This window comes from Condylostylus longicornis, unplaced genomic scaffold (genome assembly GCF_029603195.1).
Source record: "Condylostylus longicornis isolate FDR11 unplaced genomic scaffold, ASM2960319v2 ptg000013l, whole genome shotgun sequence".
NCBI lineage: Eukaryota > Metazoa > Arthropoda > Insecta > Diptera > Dolichopodidae > Condylostylus > Condylostylus longicornis.
Genome location: NW_026577982.1, coordinates 7,254,521 through 7,269,005, shown reverse-complemented (window position 1 = coordinate 7,269,005; position 14,485 = coordinate 7,254,521). Strand labels below are relative to the sequence as shown.

The 14,485-nt window shown below is 23.3% G+C and overlaps 2 protein-coding genes across 2 annotated transcripts in view; one reads left to right on the top strand and one right to left on the bottom strand.

The window, feature by feature from the left end:
* The window catches only part of LOC129605688 (TWiK family of potassium channels protein 7), a gene marked incomplete at its 5' end in the record, with an annotated part of 76,437 nt that overhangs the window by 26,032 nt on the left and 35,920 nt on the right, over positions 1–14,485 (top strand). The window lies entirely within an intron of this gene.
* Positions 917–1,852, bottom strand: LOC129605451 (uncharacterized). Its single transcript, XM_055515227.1, has 3 exons — positions 1,623–1,852; positions 1,466–1,537; positions 917–1,127 (listed from the first exon to the last, which is right to left on the bottom strand). Exons 1-3 carry the CDS (start codon positions 1,798–1,800, stop codon positions 1,009–1,011), a joined length of 369 nt encoding a protein of 122 aa, XP_055371202.1. The 5' UTR covers positions 1,801–1,852; the 3' UTR covers positions 917–1,008.

Genomic DNA, 14,485 nt, shown 5'->3' with positions numbered 1-14,485 from the left:
TTTACATTTGAAGTGTTAAAATTGTTCCTCAAAAATTTATTAATCTTCTTATACTTATTTATGATTATTTTTAAATTTTTAGTTGAGAAATTACTCAAAAATTTTATTTCAGTTTAAATGTTTATTTTATAAATTTTTATTAGAAAATTTTGTTTATTAAAATTTTTCTTTTTACAAAATATTTTTTGTAAAATAAACGAAATACAATTATTTGCAAAATATTTTCAAGTTTATATTTTAAAAATCTTACATAAATAATAGTATTTATACACATTCGCACACGCATAAATTTAAAGTGAGGTAATTTTGAAAGAAAACTAATTTATTGGAATGCAAATAAAATTAATTTGATCATATTTTGCGGAAAGTGTACACAGAATATATAAATTAATTGATTTATAACAGATTTTTATATGGGATTTTCAAGTTTTGAATACCGCCAAAGAATTCAGAGGTTTCGAATTCTAGGTACATTACCATATACAAATTGTTTTCAGATATAAGAATTTGCCTACCTTTACATTGTCTATAACTTTTCGAACTTCATGAAAATAAAGAGATAAGCAATAATCGAAACAAAAATAATTTTTCTCAAACACTCAGATTACAAAATATTTTCTCGGAAGCACAATAAGAACACATACTTTGCAATGTTAATTTTTTTACTGAATCGGTATGTCACTGTGAATTACCCTACTATTTGTTTTCACGATAAATAATTATAAAACTCATAAAAAACGCTTACACCATATGTAAAAGTACATATAAAAATATTTATGTTTATTGCAGTGCATAACTCATTATGAAAAAATATTTTTACAATTTATTTAAAAATACTAATATTTTACTATGTATTCAAAAAATTACAATAACGATTATATTAAGTTCTTAATATACTTATCTTGTGCGATAGTTTATTAACTTAAATAACAAGTTAGAATTTTCAACAGATTTTAAATTTTTATAACTTCCACATAATATGTAGATACTTCATATAAATAAAAAATTTTAGGAGCACAAGCAAAAATATGGTTTCCTCTCATGAGTACATTTTCCTGAACTTCGACCATTCAATTTACATCCTTTATCGCACCAATCATGCATTCCTGAATGACATGTAATTTTAGCTGAAAAATATTTTTTAATTTTATATTAATATGAAAGCTTAGAACTGCAATATGTTTAATATTATTGGCAATATGCTAAGATCGCTTTAAACAAGCTCTCAATGGGTGTCTATGAAAATGCAGATCTAAAGTCGATTTGATTTATTCAGCGATTGAAATTGTATTGCTGAATAAATCAAATTGATATTAGACAACATATAATTGATATTAGATCTGCATTTTGATAGATGCCCAATATGAAAGCCAAGCAAAAAAGTAATTTATTATTGTTATACACAATTTTAAAATTAATTGATATTACATAATTAGTAATAATAACAATTTAAAATTTTACATACCAGGAGCAGTAGGTTTTATCATTCTTTTTGTAGATAATTTTCTTACAATAATTTTCTCTTCCCGAGAAATATCTGAAATATATTATTACATTGGTTAAAATAAAATTTACTAAAATTCCAATATACACAAAAATAAATTCAAAAAAACAAAACTTACTCTGAACAGGTTGAAATGGAGGTTTTCTACTCGTTACTGGTTTTTTAGTTTGAGTGGTCTGAGTAACAACCGGCTGTTCAGTAATATTAACTGCATCTTCCGAAATTATAAGTGTTGGTACGCTATGAGATTTTAAATCGATATCTTCATTTACTGAAATTTCTGTAGCTAAAATCATTTGATTTATATGAACTATTGTTAAATTAATTAAAATTAATTGAAAAATTAATAATTTTGCCATTCTAAAAGGTTTTTATAAAATATTTTTTTCCTTGTTTATGTACTACACCGCGCAGTTGTACTTATTCTAACAAATTTTATAAACTAACTGATAGAAAGAAATTAAAATATAAAAATTTTATACTTAAAAATTATCAAAAATTTTTTACTATTTAGTTTACAGCAGTGCATTCAACTAATTTTTTTCTTCTATTTTACATTGATACTAGAATAATGTTTTGATATTGTTTTGTGAAGAAATAGAGCTATCGGATAGCAATGTTGCAATTTTTGGAATTCGGAAATTTGAAAGTTCTCTTCATTTTTATACATTTTTTTACCAATTCCATCATTGTCCATCATTGATTATTTGATTTCCTTTACCTGCAAATTTTACGATTAACAAAATTAATTCTGCAAATTAAATTAATTATAACGCAAATTTTTAAGATTTCAGAATCATTTCCGAATTTAACTTAAAAATTTGCTGTTTAAAGTTGTATTCTTACCTTCAATTAATTTTTTGTTCTATGTATGTGTTAGAAGAATACTACAATGAAAATATCATCAGTTTTTGGAAAGAACCCTTTTAAAAAAATTTTCTTCAAAACTTATAATAAATGGTTTACGTTACAAACGAAAAATAATTATAATAATATTTTCAACATTTTTTTATTCGCATAATTCTTTGAAACACAAAAAATAATAACATAATATTAAGAACGAAAAGTACAGCTTGAAACTTAGATTACTCATTTAAAATATTTCACATTTAAATAAAGTTTTCAGTTCAATGAAATTTATTTACAGTGCAATTCAAATAAAAAATTGGACCATAATAGTTGCCGAATTGAATTCGATTGGTGTTCAGAACGAATTCAAACACGATGCCTTAAACAAAAATACGATAATTTGGAAAATCAAATTTTTACGAAATTCAGCGAAACATGAAAAATATTGTTGTACAAGTATATAATTCTACAATTTCAAATATTCATGATAATTTCAATTCAGCTATCAGCACAATATACAGGAAGGAAATTAAAACATAATATGAGAGCTATACTCGGTCGATTCCTATCAAATTGAAAAAAGAAATTGGGCTTCTTATTTAATGCATTATATTTTTACAAGGAAAATTATGTAAAGTCTCCAAATTTCGCTAGTCAAGCATTCGATATAATTGCATTTTTCTGCGCCGTCAGTCTCCCGAATCGTTGCTACGAACCGATACTATGTATTTGTTAATTTTGAATTTTCCCAAAATTTTAGCAAGTCACCTAAATTTTTGAAGAAATCAGGTGTCAGCAGTTGGTAAAACTCAGGTGTCAGCAGGTGGAGCCGAATTTACATTTTTGCTAATTTTCAGAGGGATAATAAAATCTAGTTAATAAAACGATGAACATTTTTAACCATTTTGCATTCAAAGAAGACAAGAAATGTTCTATGTAAACAGAAAATTTTAAAATCTAAATTAACTTGTATAAAGAGTAATCTATGTACTAGAATAATAATATCCACTTCTAATATAACACATTTGACTTTCATAATGATTGCACTCACTTACGTATGAATAAAATTCATCTGATTTGAATTTATACTTTAAAATTTCTATGTACATATAGTCATAAATAATTTTCGGACCATTTCATTTTCTGTAATTTTTTCTTATCGAAATAAAATGAAGTCAACGCTCATTTATATACATATATACAATATCTATGTACATAATGTAATTCAGCATCTTAGAATTTGTATTACTGCTAAATTATAAAAAAAAATAAGAAAAAACAGCAAGAACAAGAGAACAGCAAGAAAATAAGGAAAAATTTATCATGCATAAAAATACTCTAAATACTCTAAATAGATTACCATTTACACGCTTATAAATTTAAATTGATAAGGACAATGATTTCTTTTTGACTTTAAAAATACAGTATAGTACTAGAAATCCAGTTTGATTAAAATATTCATATGCATTTGTGTTTATATAGTTATAGTTGCAGATATGTGATTTGCCCTTTATCATATGATGTAGAGCTTCAAACTCAATTATTATATAATAATATTTAATTTGATAAATTTAAATTTTTTTTTTTATATTTTGAATTGAAATTTGATAATTAAGTCATAGAAACTGCAATTGATTGTAATAACACAATCATATTGTTTAACTGATTTAATTTGGTTATGTAGTAAAATAATCTAACTATTTAATTATACAAAATTAATGATATATTTTTAGGTTATGTGTGATACGCTAATATAGAACTGATTTTCTAATGAATTGAAAGCTGAACGATATTTGATTTAAGAACACTTGGAGAATTTGGACTTTAAATATGGGATATAATCATAATATTTATTCAAAATAAAGTGCTTATTTGTATTACTGAAGATATTACAATAAAATTATGAATATATCGTTATAAACGACCAAAAATTATGACAAAACAAAGGTATCATTTATATTACAATAAAAGATATTACAATAAAATTATGAATATATCGTTATAAACGACCAAAAATTATGACAAAACAAAGGTATCATTTATAATAGATAACAGTCGAGAACAAATGAGTTCAAAAATTTAATAAGAGCGAAATTTATATATATATGCAAGTTTCGCCAATTTCAAATTTTCATATCTTTTACAAACACTACAAAATATTTGTAAATAATTTACTATTACCGTATTTAACAGTTCGTGCATTTTAGTTGTAGATCAGTGCAAAAATTTTACACCGGTGCATCATATATAAAAATATTGGCAACTGTTGTGCACATTGGTTACTATTTTCATATATAATAAAGTGCATAATTATGGACAACTTTGTAAGATGAAAAACCTATTGCACTGTTACGCACAAACCTATTGCAGAGTTTGTTTACATATTTTCTTAGCTCCATAATACTATAAATATTTTAAAATAAAAAATATTGGAAAACCATTACTTATAGCTCAAAATTTTTACATGTCACAATATTTTATTAGATTGACTCTATTATGTTGCCTTATATAAGTGTTACCGCAAATATCATTTATTTTAATTATTTATATTATTCACTACCATATTTTCATTTTTCTCCTTACTCTTTTGTTATAATCAAATTAAATCACAATAGATTAATTATTATGTGCTAGTTTCATTATCCTTTAAATTACACAAAAAAAAAATACTAGGTATACAAGAAACACAAGAAGAAACTCATGAAATTTTCCAATTCATTTTAATTATAATAAGAAATTTGATACACACATCCTCGTGGCTATTCACCTATTACCTAACCGTATACCTTAATAAATTATAAAAATTACTTAATACAATAATGCATGAATGAAATAAAATTGCAAACTATCCTGTTTCTTTTTGTATTTTTATAAATGAACACTCATTTATTTTGATTCAAAATATATTTTATCCAATTTAAAGCATATAGTAAGTATAAGTGTTACAAAATTTATGAGAAATAAATCGAAATGAATGCTAAAACGAAATGAAATAATTTAATAAAATATTATGTATACAAATAACATGCATACAAATTGTAATCAACTCGAAAATTTCAAAATCCTTTTAAATTTAAATAAGAAAGAAATAATAAAAAATTATATATGTATGTATTTTTAGTTGTTTTGTTTATGTTTACTGCAATCATAAATAATAGTAAAATATCGATTTTAAATAAGTAAAACGATTTATATCAGTCATCACGTTCTGATATTATACAAGAATTTTTTACAAATAATTCACAATAATGAGTGATATTTTTTTGTACCCACATTATGTAAGGGTATCACAGACAGCCATTTCAATGTGATTCCAAATTGTATTTTAATTTCAATCTATTTACCAAGTTATAATAAATAGCAATTAACATAGTCTTCACATTATGTATGTACACCATTTTCCTTTATTTTTATCACACTTTGCCAAAATAGCTTAATACAATATTCTCTTTACAGCAACTTGAAATTGAATTGTTCTACGAAAATCATTTAATTAAACAGTTCAAAATTCAAGAGAATTATTAGAGGAGAAATAATTTAAATTTCTAATCGCAAGAGAGGCGAACATTTTTTTATATTTGCAAAGAATAATTCAAAAATTTAGGCAAATGAGCAACGGAAAATAAACATCAACAAATTTTTGCCAAATAATTTCAGAAATAAAAAATTTATTTGTACAAATTTCAAAAATGGAGAGCCACCTACAATATTTGTAAGTTGTGGTGACTAATTTCTCTCTATTTTCTCTTGAGTACCCATATTTAAGTCAGACACAATTTCTCCGAATAAAAGAATTATTTTTTGTCTTGAATGAATTTACGTAAATTTTTTGTAAACGAACAAAGCTATTATAATTAATCGTGTTTATTCTCCATATTGCAATCTGGTGTGCCCTAATACAATAGTTTTAAACTACCCTTCGACCTGACGTTCGTTTCTTTTGAAATTTGAATTCGATATCGATATCCTTATACATATAGTGTTTGACCATTTACTCTTATTTTTATTTTACTATTATACTCGTAACTCTTTATTGATCATTTCATTAAAATTACTTAACATTTTCTATACAACAAAAAAAAAAAGAAGTATAAATTTTCTTATACTCTTTCATATAAAAATCGTGAGCCGTGACCCTTACAACATATAATATTATGAAGAATATTTATTTTTCTAGGGAATTGTTCAATAAAATAAAGACACACTCAAATATACACGTTCACACATATGTTTATGTAAATATGTGTTTGAAAACATATCAGTATAAAATACAAGTTCAATTCCCCTTTAATGTCTCCTTAGGTTTTTATTTCTAGAATTTTAATTTTATTTTTATTTTTGTTTCCATTTTTTGTTATTCTTATATAGATCAATATCCTTTCTTATTCAGAGTTCTCCTTTTTGAGTCATACATCCATTGACTAGTCATATTCTATTTGAAAAAAATTTCTTTTCTATTTTTAATGTGATTATATATGGGAGCAGAATGATATATATGTTGCCTGATTATTGTGTATTGTAAAATCATACAAAGTTTGAAATTGATCTAGCATTTTTTTTTCTTTTCCCTCCTGTGCTTAAAATATTCTCATTTCATTTCGTATGTATGCACATTATGTGAATATGGTATAGTGATGCAGAATTTCATTTTAAATAACAGGAAATTTTATCAATCGAGAATAAAAATGACTTTGGCATAAAAGTTTTTTCTTTTACGTCTTGTTTTTTTTTTGCCTATTTTAAATGAAAAAGTAAAAAATAAAATTAATTTTTAATTTTATTTTCTCAAAGTACTTATATCAAACAATAAAAACCATGATGTTCTCATACCCTTATGTATTCGTTATAGATGTTTTATATATAAACTTTTTAAATGGTAACAACTTGAAATTTAATGCACACACATATTCATTTTGTATGCGACTAGAATATTCTATGACTATTGAATTTTTTAAAATTTTTTAACTTCAACTAAAATGCATTGATGCGTTATGGATTTTAAATTTCTCAATAGAATTTTTTTGCTTTTTAAAAATTTATTACACTTTAATAATAATAAAACTCTTAAATAATCGTTATAATAAAGATCTTATAAAACTTTTTTACTTAAAATTCTGATTTTAGAAAATTTCTTAAATATTGTACTAAAATCTAAATTCAAAATGTAAAAAAATATTTTATAAGAAAAGCGTTTTTAATACAACGTCGATTCCATGTACTTGAAAATCTGGGATGGGAAAAATTTTATAAATTCTAAATTAAATTTTAAACAATTCCTTTGATTTATTGAAATAGAAGAGAAGTGTTATAAAATATTATTACAAAAAAATTATATTTTAATTACTTTTTACTCTTAAATGCTTTAAATATATTCCCCTAATAAATTATTTAGGCCATGGGGTTGACGTTTGTTGTTGTATTGTTGTTTAGGCGAATTTCATAAATTATCGATTTTTTGAGCAAAACTGAATCCACGTTAGGACCATTTTGCAACTATGTTACATTTTTATCATATTTTATACCACTATGAAAAAACCTAATGGAGTATAATTATCAGCACTTTACTGTGTCAAGATCTCAATTTCAATATTCATTTTTAACAAAACAATTCAAGTTGTTTTGAAATCTCCTAGCATGCATTTAATTTAAGTACATAAATTATTATTAAATTGGATTTTAAGACATAAATTAAATTTGAAATATAAACTTAATTTAAATAAAATATTTTAGATTTTTAAATTTAAAATTCATACCTTTGGAATGGATAGTCGTAAGATAATCCGATTTCCATCAGGATACAAACTTAGAGACTATTTTTATTACTTTTATTAAATTTTCCCAATTTTTATTAATTCATCAAACATAAAATCACTTGGCATGTGAATGAAATTTACCTTGTGTTACTGATCAAGCATGAAACAATATTGCTCCTAAAAAGTAGAAAAAATTTGCAATAAAAATTTTTAATTACTATCTTTTAAACATATATTTTTTAATCTTATTATTAAATTTTTAAATGCAATAAATTTCAATTATTGCAGTAATTCAACATGAAAATTTTTTGAAGTGTTTGTCATAATTCAAATTTATATTAAAATTATTAATAATCTGATTTGATTCAAACTCCTATTACTTGCAATTACAATAATAAATGAATATTATATTATAATTAAGAAATAAGTTTGACGTTTAATAACAATCACAAATTATTTAATATAATATGCAAGGGCGTGTAAAAAGGTAATACAGTATCTTGATTATATATTTTCGGACCAATTAAGAAATTTCATGTTTTAAAGCAATATTTATGCTTGTAAATTATTAATTTTTAAAAATATGAAAAGAAAATTAAGAATTTTATTTCAAGAAAAAACTGCTCCTGTTCTTACTTTTACTGTTTTATATTTTTATTTCAAATATCTATGTATATACTTAGTATTCTATTCCTATTGTACAATATAAATTCACTAATTTGTTATTTAACTTTAGTAATTAAAACATTAAGTTCTCCGACAAACGAAAATTTTCTTTTGTTATTATTTTCCATTACTTTAAAGAACAATTAAGGATTAAGTGAACATGAAACGAAACAAATTGAAATCCTAATTAAAAACAAAAATTAATTGATTTTACTCTTTAACCTCTTAAATGTGAATTTCGAATATACAAAGTCTTTTAATATCAAATACAGAAAATTATAATGTCTGATGAACAATTTCCATATTTTAATTACTTTTCATATAAATGTATACATAAATTCATAGAAAATTCATAGAAATTGAGCCCTTTACCAATATAAAAAAGAAATTATAGCTATAGTAACAAAACATCGTTCACAAATGCCTCTTTTCATGAAATTTCGTTTAGTTTCGTATATACCCTGAAAGGGTTGATGTTTTTGTTATCTTTGACTATTTTACAATATATTGGACGATATTCTCAAATCTAAGTTACAGTTAATCTGATATATGAAGTATTATTTTATAAGTTTGACAAATAAGTTATTAATTTAAACACTATCTAAAAATTTGTGGAATTTTTAATAGTAACTCCCATTAAGATTTCGCATGATTATAAAAATAATGGCATGATAAATACCCATATAATTTCGATCTATAATAACATTCACATATATAATTTAAATTCACTTAATTATGGTTTAAAATTTTTTGCTTAATTTAATCTATATTAAATCTACAACATTCTTTTCTGATTTTTTGCTAAATTACAAATACTCTTAAAGGATTAATAAAAATAACAATATGACAATATAAGCCCAACTCCTTTATGGATCCATGAATTCTATGTATATTTGGAATTTAATTTTCATTCAATTAAATTCTTTTTTCTAATTTATGACTCGTAAAATTGGGTTGTTCAAATCTGTTTTTTTTTTAAATGTTTTGTTTGGCTTTCAATTCCTAAAGAATATTTTAAAGAAAACAAAAATTTTAATTTAACAAGAAAATTTCTCAACACGCTTATGCAAAAAAAAAAAACATGGCTATTTAAAGCTTTAATTTAATATCCATATAATATGCACGCACCCTCCTTATGGACAGAAAATAAGTCTATAAAAAAAAGATCTAGGGAGCTGAGTTCAAAGAGTTCAATTTGAAAAAATATTTTTTTCACATCCGCTTTTAAAATGATAATTCCCCTATACATACAAAACAGAATATGCAAAAGATATCCTTGATGTTTGGTAAATTCTTTCGAGTTGAATCTATTTTCATACTCGTATATATCTATCGGTGAATATGCTTTTATAATAATTTAAATGTTTCGGAAAAAAAGGATGTTTTCTTTTTTTCTGTAGATTCTTTAATATTTTGAGTACAATATTCTTTTTAATTTTTATTTTTTTTGTAACTCATGGAAAATTTCAAAATAAAAACCTTATAAATTAACAAAATTAATATAAGTATGTCCGTATGTATATAAAATTATTATCATTATATGTACTAGACCATAAATAAAATAGCTGATTAGCATGTTATATACCAAAGCAATATATTTAAAGACTCCCAAAAGGACTGTTTAAAATTAAAGAAAAAATATATCTCTTGAATATTTTTTGTATTTGTGCCAAAATACTCCTCTGAGAGAAGTCGATAGATGGGGCTGGAGTGTATTTACAATGAATTAATTTAATAGTGACAAATTAATTTAAAATTTTAGTGGAAAACTTTTGATACTCTTACATTTCATTCTGAAAAAGAATTCTCTGACTCGAGATGTTACTGAACTCTAAGGTTGTTCAAATTTTCCATCTTGCCTAGATACACGTAACACCTGGTCTGAAAAAAAGGTTCTTGTCTTTGAAATCCACTTGAAATATATTTCTTAAAACTTTTGATCTAATGTTGATATTTGTATTAATTACCGAAAATTCTAATCTGCGATTATTCATCTACACCTTTTCTCTATTTGTTCTCTATTTTTTACATACTTTCCTAACTGAATTTTTTTAGACATTTCCTTTTTTAGCGAATTCTCGTCCCGATTTTTGTTTAATACATCAAATTACAACTCTTTTAGAAATCCTGTATTTATTTTCAATAGATACCTGAGGTCAATAGACTTATGTTGCAGTGTACTGATTATCCATGATGCTAACACAATTTAACTAATAAAACTTCTTTTCTACTGCTGTTTCCACTAGTTGTTATAGGACCAGTTATTTTGGACCCTCATTTCGCCTATACTTTAGATCTGCCGCCCGAAATTTAATCCGATAACCGGCTGATAATTTAATTATAATTAGCATTTTAAAAAGTTTCACTTCAGATTTTCATAAATACAATACTGCCAAAACATAACGTGATAGATATAACAATTTAACTACATTGATGATAATTAACCAATATTTGTAAACAAACCACAATTTGTGAACGCAGTTTTCACTATTACTTATACCGCGATATATAGTGCTTATGAAAGGACCTATTATAAGTATATAAAGAATGATAGCCGGTCAGAGCAAAGTTCAATTTCCAAACGCTGAGGTACATAATAGTTATATTGTATACATACCCCAGTAGTTCATTATCTTCATTTTATGATTGCAATAAAAGCATTATTATACTTTTATACTTTTTTTATAACAAAAGCAACACAAATAAAAGTAATTCAAAAAAGCAGTAATAATAATAAAAATTTCCCTTAAATACTTTTTCATTATTATTAATATTAATATTACTATTAATAATTTTTTATTTTTTTTTTTTTTATTTTTTTTTATCTTTTTTAAAGCAAATTAACAATAACTAAAGCGATAACTTAAAAAAAACAGTGATAATAATAATAATAAGTTCCCACGGCCAACCACCCCTCCCCAAACCGCTCGCGAGGGAGGCCACAAAATATTGTTTTATTATTATTATTATTACTACTATTAATAATTTTTTTTTTTATTTATTTTTTTTATTTATTTTTTTTTTTTTATTTTTTTTATTAATTTTTTTTTTTAATTTTTTTTTAAAGCAAAGGAACAATAATTAAAGCAATAACTAAAAAAACAGTAATAATAATAATAATAAGTTCCCACGGCCAACCACCCCTCCCCAAACCGCACGCGAGGGAGGCCACAAAATATTGTTTTATTATTATTATTATTACTACTATTAATAATTTTTTTTTTATTTATTTTTTTTATTTATTTTTTTTTTTTTATTTTTTTTATTAATTTTTTTTTTTAATTTTTTTTTAAAGCAAAGGAACAATAATTAAAGCAATAACTAAAAAAACAGTAATAATAATAATAATAAGTTCCCACGGCCAACCACCCCTCCCCAAACCGCACGCGAGGGAGGCCACAAAATATTGTTTTATTATTATTATTATTACTACTATTAATAATTTTTTTTTTATTTATTTTTTTTATTTATTTTTTTTTTTATTTTTTTTTAAAGCAAAGGAACAATAATTAAAGCAATAACTAAAAAAACAGTAATAATAATAATAATAAGTTCCCACGGCCAACCACCCCTCCCCAAACCGCACGCGAGGGAGGCCACAAAATATTGTTTTATTATTATTATTATTATTACTACTATTAATAATTTTTTTTTTATTTATTTTTTTTATTTATTTTTTTTTTTATTTTTTTTTAAAGCAAAGGAACAATAATTAAAGCAATAACTAAAAAAACAGTAATAATAATAATAATAAGTTCCCACGGCCAACCACCCCTCCCCAAACCGCACGCGAGGGAGGCCACAAAATATTGTTTTATTATTATTATTATTACTACTATTAATAATTTTTTTTTTATTTATTTTTTTTATTTATTTTTTTTTTTTTATTTTTTTTATTAATTTTTTTTTTTAATTTTTTTTTAAAGCAAAGGAACAATAATTAAAGCAATAACTAAAAAAAACAGTAATAATAATAATAATAAGTTCCCACGGCCAAATACCCCTCCCCAAACCGCACGCGAGGGAGGCCACAAAATATTGTTTTATTATTATTATTATTACTACTATTAATAATTTTTTTTTTATTTATTTTTTTTATTTATTTTTTTTTTTTTATTTTTTTTATTAATTTTTTTTTTTAATTTTTTTTTAAAGCAAAGGAACAATAATTAAAGCAATAACTAAAAAAACAGTAATAATAATAATAATAAGTTCCCACGGCCAACCACCCCTCCCCAAACCGCACGCGAGGGAGGCCACAAAATATTGTTTTATTATTATTATTATTACTACTATTAATAATTTTTTTTTTATTTATTTTTTTTATTTATTTTTTTTTTTTTATTTTTTTTATTAATTTTTTTTTTTAATTTTTTTTTAAAGCAAAGGAACAATAACTAAAGCAATAACTTAAAAAAAACAGTGATAATAATAATAATAATAAGTTCCCACGGCCAACCACCCCTCCCCAAACCGCACGCGAGGGAGGCAACAAAATATTGTTTTATTATTATTATTATTACTACTATTAATAATTTTTTTTTTATTTATTTTTTTTATTTATTTTTTTTTTTATTTTTTTTTAAAGCAAAGGAACAATAATTAAAGCAATAACTAAAAAAACAGTAATAATAATAATAATAAGTTCCCACGGCCAACCACCCCTCCCCAAACCGCACGCGAGGGAGGCCACAAAATATTGTTTTATTATTATTATTATTATTACTACTATTAATAATTTTTTTTTTATTTATTTTTTTTATTTATTTTTTTTTTTTTATTTTTTTTATTAATTTTTTTTTTTAATTTTTTTTTAAAGCAAAGGAACAATAATTAAAGCAATAACTAAAAAAACAGTAATAATAATAATAATAAGTTCCCACGGCCAACCACCCCTCCCCAAACCGCAAGCGAGGGAGGCCACAAAATATTGTTTTATTATTATTATTATTACTACTATTAATAATTTTTTTTTTATTTATTTTTTTTATTTATTTTTTTTTTTTTTATTTTTTTTATTAATTTTTTTTTTTAATTTTTTTTTAAAGCAAAGGAACAATAACTAAAGCAATAACTTAAAAAAAACAGTGATAATAATAATAATAAGTTCCCACGGCCAACCACCCCTCCCCAAACCGCACGCGAGGGAGGCAACAAAATATTGTTTTATTATTATTATTATTACTACTATTAATAATTTTTTTTTTATTTATTTTTTTTATTTATTTTTTTTTTATTTTTTTTTAAAGCAAAGGAACAATAATTAAAGCAATAACTAAAAAAACAGTAATAATAATAATAATAAGTTCCCACGGCCAACCACCCCTCCCCAAACCGCACGCGAGGGAGGCCACAAAATATTGTTTTATTATTATTATTACTACTATTAATAATTTTTTTTTTATTTATTTTTTTTATTTATTTTTTTTTTTTTATTTTTTTTATTAATTTTTTTTTTTAATTTTTTTTTAAAGCAAAGGAACAATAATTAAAGCAATAACTAAAAAAACAGTAATAATAATAATAATAAGTTCCCACGGCCAACCACCCCTCCCCAAACCGCAAGCGAGGGAGGCCACAAAATATTGTTTTATTATTATTATTATTACTACTATTAATAATTTTTTTTTTATTTATTTTTTTTATTTATTTTTTTTTTTTTTATTTTTTTTATTAATTTTTTTTTTTAATTTTTTTTTAAAGCAAAGGAACA